Source organism: Schistocerca nitens, chromosome 6, assembly GCF_023898315.1.
Source record: "Schistocerca nitens isolate TAMUIC-IGC-003100 chromosome 6, iqSchNite1.1, whole genome shotgun sequence".
Taxonomy (NCBI): Eukaryota; Metazoa; Arthropoda; class Insecta; order Orthoptera; family Acrididae; genus Schistocerca; species Schistocerca nitens.
This window is the reverse complement of record NC_064619.1, coordinates 147,518,458-147,527,590: the sequence shown is the minus strand read 5'-3', so window position 1 is coordinate 147,527,590 and position 9,133 is coordinate 147,518,458. Positions and strand designations below refer to the sequence as shown.

The window sequence follows — 9,133 nt, the reverse complement described above, 5'->3', positions numbered from 1 at the left end:
AAAGTAATCATTCGGAAGAGGAAATGTGTTACGGGAAATGAGTAGAAAGAAAGGAGAAAGACAGAGATTATCATGTGGATAATTTGACGAAATAGTAGTATTTTCATCACGGCAGCGACAACAGCAACCATTACGAAATTGTTTTGAATGAAAAACAGCCCACAGTTGCACTAAATTATGTTTATTTTAAACCTTGACCATGGTTTCTGCTATAATAATATAACCTTCTTCACACATACTAATAAATGAAAAATGTTTTAGCCCAGCGGCTGTGTCAAGACCATTGAAACGTAAGTAAATTTGAAGTATGTAGATGGAGGGATATGAGTTTAACACAGGGATGATTTCAATAAGGAAGAGTAAGATAGAGGGAGAAAGTAATATAAAAGTTTACTGTTTACAAGAAGGAGATAGGGATAACTACAACTGATAAAAGCACAAACTCTAGAACAATGGAATTGGACAGTGGAGAAAGTTTTTAAAAGGGAGACAAGAAGTAGGGATATATATTATATTTTGAAGTTCTCTTACAGCTTATTCCGAAATGAAGATATTGCAGAGAAAAAGACACCGGAGTTGGAGTCAAGGTGCGGAATTTTTATAGTATGATGTAACTGTAGTTAGAAAGAAAAAAAGGGACATACTAACACACTAACACTGATCACCATCAATCTTCCTTTTACTATTCATCATGATGAAGATCAGGAAATCATTATCTTTACACTAATAGTGAAATGAAAAAATGAAAGTGTAAATACAGAATGGGGACAAAAGATGTTGATCTGTTAAAATAAATGTAAAGTTATGAAGAGATTTGATGAGGAGAAACTCATGTATAGTTTTTAACATAGAATTTTTGTATAAAGTCTCTTAGTAGTTTAGTATTTGTAAAGTTTGTAATGTATCTTAAGGGCAGAAGAGTTTTTGATAATCATTTTTGCTTTGATGAAGATTGGTAGAGCAACCCAAAAACTAAGATGGGTGGTAATGATACGTAAATTAGAAAAATTTGGGGTGTAAGGTGGACAAAGGTGTTCACAATGTTGTATTATAAATGAAGTCATCAAGAACAATGCATTGTCATGGTGGTCAGATCGACGGCCGAACTGAGTAGAGCGGTTACGCAAGATAGGAAGGAACACTGAGTGTGGGTGCCCGGTACGTCAGCTTTTGAGATGATGAAAGGAAATGCCTTTGTGGAAGCAACAGTCTGAGAGGATAGCACCTCTGTGGAAAAGTATGGGGATCTATGATGAAACCTGGATAGAGTCGAGATGTGACATGACGCGATCTTTATTCATGCGGAAGTCACATGTGATCTTCATAGCAACAGTTTTGCTAAAGTGATAGATATTTACCACTTCTGTCACAAACTGTTTAGAGCAGCATAAGGAGATGTGATGGATGTTCACCAAAATGGAATCGAGGCGGGCATGTTACATCAATGACAAACAAATGTTTGAATTCACCAGAAGAAGAGGAGGCGCATTTCTGTAACCAAAGATACAGAACGGCTGAGATTATCGTCATACCACAGGGAATCCAGCAATTGTGGAACATTCCCTGAACACTCATGGGAGTAAACAAGAGAATGACAGAAGGATTTCCAATCTATCCTGAAGAGCAACTTGATAAGTATAAGAATGGATTATACAATAACGAGGTTAAGCAGGTCTTAAATCCCAATTCCTGGTCCAGAGAAGAACGAAGACACAAGTGAGAAGATAGCAAGATGCAACAAGAAAAGAATATCAAAGCAGAAGATTGGGAAAAAAGAAGACCTGGACCAGAAGAAATCAAGAAACCTTTCTAAATCCCTTCCTATACAAGACCATTATTGCATCTACTTACCAACGAAAAATCCATTTTTTATCTGTTCTAGCAATACAAATGTCCAATATATTCCTCATGGCAAACTGCAACACTTTCAAATTTAACACAGAGAGATGAGAGATGACTACTCATATGAAATGGGAGACGAATTAACCAACGATGGATTGGCATACAGATTCGAGGATTGATGAAGTATATAAGTTTTTATGCTGCTAATAATAGATCACCAATATAATTTCGCCATGGGTACATGCAGCAGAATGGACCAAAGGCAACCAAGCATTCACAATGCATTCAAACGTTCTGCAATCTTTCTCTCTTTCATTTTGTTCTCGAGTTATTGCATTTTATATCCAGAAGATGGCTGTGCACCATGCACTTATACATGTCCTTGCACATTACGGATAGTGGCCATAATAATAATCATATCTCATAAACAATTCAAGATACTGAAATGAGTTTTCTTCCAAATGATAGCACACAATGAGGCATATATGTTCTATGATAAATACTGGAAACTTCTTTATTCTTTGAGATACGGAAGTAAGTCATCCGCAGCAGTGAGGTGTCAGTGGCTCAGGATGCATTGTGATGTCCAAAAGCACTTGGGGAATGGCTCAGCAGGACTTTTACACACGCCCAAAACAGAAAAAGGGTTAATAAAGTCATAAATGATCCTGCAAAAATGAAGTGGTCAACATAATTGCCACTACACCACACTTATGATAATGAAGCATTTGCTGTGAAGGCAGAAAATGCTTTGCAGAGGGAGCATATGTAATTGTATATGAAATGGGGAAACAATAAAGTAATTATGCTCAAAATGAAACAGCAAGAACCAACTGCAAAATTGTAGGAATTCATGTTGGATTTAAAAGTACAAGTAATCAGCTGCTCTAATTTTAATATGGTAGGTGTGCCACAAATTTACTCTTAGAATCATCCAGAGTATCTAAGGTGGTGCTAGCTGATGACACTGACATTTCCTCAATCAGAAACAATTTGTATATTTATGCCCTCTCTCTCTCTTCTAGGAATGTATTAGTGCTTCCTATTATACTGCCTCATAGTTAAATTTATCAATTAGGTATGTATGAAGAATCCCGATTAAGAATACCAATTTTTGCAAAGGTTGTTCTTGTGTATGTATGGGAGAAGGAGTTATGCACCACCTAAGGTGAAACTCAAAATATTATTGTAGTAAAAGCAGTTTTGCTCAATGCATTTGATCTGTTCAGTAAATATTTGTTGCCTGTATACATTTCTTTATAATAACCTTCAACTAAAGATAATAATATACAACATGAGTCACAATACTAATTCTGGTCCTTATGTGTTCACCTCATCTTCACAGCCCTTTTGAGTGTCTTTCTGCACATTTTAGCTAGTGAGATCATTGAGTTGAGTAGGCCACTTGTTGCAAATGCTTCATAGTTACACTCAATGTTCTTCTTTGCACTTGTTCTACAATTATTGTTTCTCTTTATTTTTCATGGCATTTTTACTTGTTTCTCGTCTTCTTTTGTTTATTGGATTCCTGGGGTCATAAATCTCAAACCAGTCATCATCTTTTGTGCTGGCATCCTTGGCCAAAACTGGCAGTTTCTCCTCAAACTGAAGTTTGTGTGTCAACCTGTAACAATAATAGTAGTCTCACATAACAAGGATACTTCCACAATTAATGTTAAAGAAAAAAAATCATTCATAGAGCAGTCATGTATTCTTACCATTCTTCACTTTCACTGTCAGCATTTGAGTCATCATCTTTTTTATCATCACCTTGATCTGCACTATTTTGAGCTTTGTCCTTTGCTTCTGCAAGTTTCTTCTGAAATTTTGACAGCAATGAAAGAGTGAATTCCTCTCTTGACTGGCCTAAGTACATTTAAAAAGTTTCAATTAATCATCAGTACAATAAAAGAGATAACAAAAATAATAAATACTAGAAAACAGCTACACTGCAATTCATTGTAATTTATTATGAAAATACTACACAACAGTAATGTGACAACCCCAAATGAATAAACTGACAGAGTGAACAATACACAGTGTCTCAAACCTTCTGGGTCAAACTGAAACAGGTGATAGTGAGTCCACCACTGTTTATACTGAGATAGGGAACCAATGATTGGAAATGGATATTTACTGTGTTATGGACTTACACAGCACACACCACATAACAACAACGTAGCTCTTAGTAATTGTTGAGTGACGACCACCAGTCTCAATGCATGCATGGCAACTGTGCACGAAGTTCTGCTGTGCTCTCTCAAAGATCCCGGGTGTCTGTTGTACTAGGAGAAAGGCAATTTGGACCCTACCAAGCAGGTCTTCATTCATTTCTACAAGAGTTTCACACACCAATGTCTTGACGTAACCGTAGAGGAAAAATTCTAGAGGTGTGAAATCGGTAATTGCACAGACTGTGATGAGATCTCTCCTTTGCAATAAAACGTGGCGAAAATGTTTTTGCGATGTTTTTGATGTGTATCTTTGCTTAACACAAGAAAAACAATGTTCAATATACCATGTCTTATTATGGATATCCTCCAGCATAAAAATAATACGTATCTTGTGTAATCTGGGGTGCTGCTTGATTCAGTACATCATAAAATTTGCATTACACTATAGAGATCTCTTCAAAACATTTAACTGCTATCATGAGACACAAAACACTGAAGAGCTGCCTTATAGAGGTCACACCCAGTCAACAGCCCTTTTCTGGAGGCAACTGGGAGGGCTGTGTTGGCTCAGACAGCACACAACTGTCTCTGCACAATCAATTTGGCCTATAGGAGTCCATTACAAAGAACATTAAAAAAAACCAACACTGTAATACACAAAATGTGGACCAAGAACAACTGGAATAGAACTTGGGTCAATGGTGTTGTCAAAAACTTCCTGGCAGATTAAAACTGTGTGCCCGACCGAGACTCGAACTCGGGACCGTTGCCTTTCGCGGGCAAGTGCTCTACCAACTGAGCTACCGAAGCACGACTCACGCCCGGTACTCACAGCTTTACTTCTGCCAGTACCTCGTCTCCTACCTTCCAAATTTTACAGAAGCTCTCCTGTGAACCTAGCAGAACTAGCACTCCTGAAAGAAAGGATATTGCGGAGACATGGCATAGCCACAGCCTGGGGGATGTTTCCAGAATGAGATTTTCACTCTGCAGCGGAGTGTGCGCTGATATGAAACTTCCTGGCAGAGTAAAACTGTGCGCCCGACCGAGAGTTTGGAAGTTAGGAGACGAGGTACTGGCAGAAGTAAAGCTGTGAGTACCGGGCGTGAGTCGTGCTTCGGTAGCTCAGTTGGTAGAGCACTTGCCCGCGAAAGGCAAAGGTCCCGAGTTCGAGTCTCGGTCGGGCACACAGTTTTAATCTGCCAGGAAGTTTCATATCAGCGCACACTCCGCTGCAGAGTGAAAATCTCATTCTGGACAGGATTTGTCTCTTGCTGATGATCATCTGAGAAGAATGTGGAATCAACTGGGAACCAGTTCACAACTCAGGCGTGCCATATTTTGGGCCAAATCATGAATGGATATTGAATACTATTAAGCGTAATTTGTGGATTATGCAGTCTGAGGACGCCAACAGCTTTGCAGCAGTGGCACTATCAGCTCCTGCCACATCATGGCAGCACTGTCGGGCTTGGCTAGCATTTTGGATGGGTGATCAACTGGGTCTACCGAGTGCTTTTGGCAAGTGGGGTGCACTCAGCACTTGTGTGGCCAACTAAGGAGCTGTCTGATTGAGAAGTAGCAGCTCCAGTCATGAAAACTGATAATGGCTGGAAGAGCTGTGTGCTGACCACAAGCCCCCTCAATATCTGCATCCAGCAATGCCTATTGGCTAAGGATGACAAGGCTGTTGGTAACGTTAGACCAAATGAGACCTGTTAAGTCAGAGTAGTACTAGGGACAGTGTTTTCCCTCCTATTGTCTAGCCCTCCAGTCAAAATTACAGTGATGCTTTCATCTTTCAAGATGATTATACTTAAGCCCACCACCCTTACCTTGTGAACACCTTCCTCCAGTAGGCAAGAAACAACCAGGAGTACTAGTATGCAGCATCTGTTGAGATGATCCCAATTGGCCATGCATGGAAGCAGTTGAAATTTTCTGTGCATTGACGTAGAAACTCTTTCCAAACACTGGAGGACCTCAGAAGAGTCGCTATCAAAGAGTGGGACAGGCTTCAGGTGGATGGCATGCTGAGGAGGACGCGAGCATGTTACAATGCACAGAGTTAAACAACATAGTACTGAATGCAACCCAGCAGCAGATTTTTATTTCAGAGATGTGTACTTTTGAATGAGTTGCCTTTATTTTGGTTATATTTTTGTAAAGTTTTTTTCAGTTTCATATGACTTATTTTTATTCCCTGCTGCTCCCTGGGAAAAAAACTTTCTTTGAGTAGTTCATAAATGGTCAACAGCACTTTTAAATTGTTTACTAATGATGCTGTTGTTTATAGAGAAGTATTCTTGTCAAATGATAGTAAGTAAATGCAAATCAATCTAAATGGTACTATCATTTGGTGTACTGAATGGCAGCTCTCTTTCAGTGTGGATAAATTCAAGGTAACAGCCATTACAAAGAGTAAGAGACCACTTGTATACAATCACAAAATCAGAGATAGATTTCTGGCACTTGTGTCACAGTTTAAATGTCTAGCGCAAATTAAAAAAAAAAAAAAGGATGTTAACAGTAGGGGCGGCAAATGAAAGATTTAGATTTGTTGGATAAATATTAGGAAAGTTAATGCACCTGTGTAGGAAACTGTATTCAAGAATGTTCCAGTGTCTATAGAGCCCTTAAAAAGCAAGCATGACAGCAGACACTGAAAGAACTCATTTCTAGGATTTTAACATGTCTGTATAGCCCAGAAGAAATGTAACACAGATACCCAGACATCTTTAATGAGAATCTTTAGAAAAAAGTGACGTCAAAATTCCTAAATCCTGCTGTGCAAATTTAGGGGCCCAGTATTTGAGGAAGTCTATGTAACATATCTGCTATCCCCATTGTACATCTCGTGTAGGGACAATGATGATGGGGTAAAGAGACATAGGGTATTTACAATGGTACACACACATATTTCTATCAATCCACATACAATTGCAAAAGAGAGACCATTACTAATATTGGTATGTGATGCAGCAAAAAGAACTGATGGCTTTTCATTATGTTACATAAGATTTTCATTTTTACTTGTTGCTTATGTGATGCCATTTCAGTAGCCATGGAGCTGTGGTTACGAAAGCACTGTGAACCTGTCATGGAAACATCTTATAAAAGTGGTGATTCTTGTGTTGCAGTGTTCACTAGAACTTCAACTGGATCAAAGAGGATGCTGCTTTCTGTAACACAATTTTTTATGGCTGAAAAATCTCAAGAGAAAAAGGTATAGCTCTAAATGAAAGTCAACAGACTTCCCATTATCTCTCAGAACACCTGAATACATCGAGCAAGTTGTATATGCTTTGCAGATTAGTCCATGCTGGTCAGCCTGTAAACACCCTTCAGCAAAGCATCTCTTGGCCCACAATGTAAGAACATTACTTTGTTCATAATCTTAATATTTCTATCTTTCTTTCTTAATTAAAAGCTAGGATAGTGGGTGTTATCTTATATGTGTTGATCGATGGAGAGGCATTGTCAGATGTAGAACTAACTTCAGGTAAGTGTGTTCGGACCTTTGCTGTTAATATTGTATATTAATAGCCTTACAGACAATATTTATAGTAAACTCAGACTTTTTGCAGGTGATGCAGTTATCTATGACAAAGTGCTATCTGACGGAAGAGGCATAAATATTCAGTCAGATCTTGGAAAGATTTCAAAGTGGTGTAAAGATTGGCAACTTGCTTTAAATGTTCAGAAATGTAAAATTGTGCACGTCACAACGCAAAAACATAGTAGTATCCTATAGCTATAACATCAATGAGTCAGAGCTGGAATCAGCCGACTCATATGAAGACCTGGGTGTAATACTCTACAGGGATATGTAATGGAATGATCACATAGGCTCAGTCATTGGTAAAGCAGGTGGTAGACTTCGGGTTATTGGTAGAATACTGGGGAAGTTCAATTAATTTACAAAGCAGATTGCTTACAAATAAGTAATGCAACCCATTCTAGAATACTGCTCAAGTGTGTCGGCCCCTTACCAAATAGGACTAACAGAGGATATTTAACATATACAGAGAAGGGCAGTATGAATGGTCACAGATTTGTTTGACCCATGGGAGAGTGTCACAGAGATGCTGAGGAAACTGAACTGGCAGACTCTCAAAAATAGACATGAGCTATCCTGAGAAAGTCTACTACAAAAAAAAAGTTTCAAGAACTGGTCTTAAATGATGACTCCAGAAACATACTACAGCCCCCTATGTACCAATCACTTAGGGGTGATGAGGACAACATTAGAAGAATTACAGCAAAAATGGAGGCATTCAAACAATAATTCTTCCCACGCTCCATACATGAATGTAACAGGAAGGAAGACTAATAACTGGTACAATGGAATGTACCCTTTGCCATGCACATCTTGGTGGATTGTAGAGTGTAGGTATATGCCTATAACTTTATGCACAGTATTCTCTTAACTCATGATTACTGCAGCCAGTACACTTCTGCATTTACTTTTCAAAAATAGTAAATTATTTTGCTATGAATGTTTACATGAAAGAAACTATTTCTGTGATAAACAATAGCTCTAGAATCTTTACAATTATTTTGTTCACAGTAGTACAGAGAGTACCATTAATATCTGCAGGAAATATTTTTACCTTTCTTTGGCATTTCTTGCTTTTTCTGTTTGTATTTTGCTACTGTTTCATTATATTCTTTAAGTATTTCCTTCTCTTTCTTCTCAGCAGCCAACAACTTTATTTCAGTTTCCTTATTCTGTTTATCGTTCTTCATTTCACGTTTTAAATCTTTTATTTCCTTGCGAATCTGTTCCCTGCACAAGATAGACATTTATAATCAAAGAAAAAATGTCCATACACAGTCCAACTGAAATGTTTAGCACATTAAAAAAAATCTACTTACAAGTGTGAGTCTTATGACTGTTTCAATAATGTACATAATTTTTTCATTGTGTCTGATCCAACACAGACCTTAAAACACACACACACACACACACACACACACACACACACAAAATTATGACAAAGTACATCTGAATATTTCATGAACAACTCAATAATGGAACATATGGGCATGTAATTTGATGAATATGAGACGGAATTGCTGACCAGTACTTACCTTCAGGAAGTGAAATGTTTAGT

At 38.0% G+C, this 9,133-nt stretch overlaps 1 protein-coding gene across 1 annotated transcript in view; it reads right to left on the bottom strand.

Annotated features, from left to right (window-relative positions):
- Nucleotides 1-3,053: 3,053 nt before the first annotated feature.
- Nucleotides 3,054-9,133, bottom strand: part of LOC126262363 (spliceosome-associated protein CWC27 homolog) — a 115,236-nt gene continuing 109,156 nt past the window's right edge. Inside the window, exons 7-9 of the mRNA XM_049958948.1 lie at nt 8,630-8,805; nt 3,561-3,708; nt 3,054-3,466 (exon numbers count right to left, since the gene is read on the bottom strand). Coding sequence (XP_049814905.1) covers nt 3,304-3,466; nt 3,561-3,708; nt 8,630-8,805 — 487 coding nt within the window. The 3' untranslated portion in view covers nt 3,054-3,303. The remainder of the gene's footprint in view (nt 3,467-3,560; nt 3,709-8,629; nt 8,806-9,133) is intronic.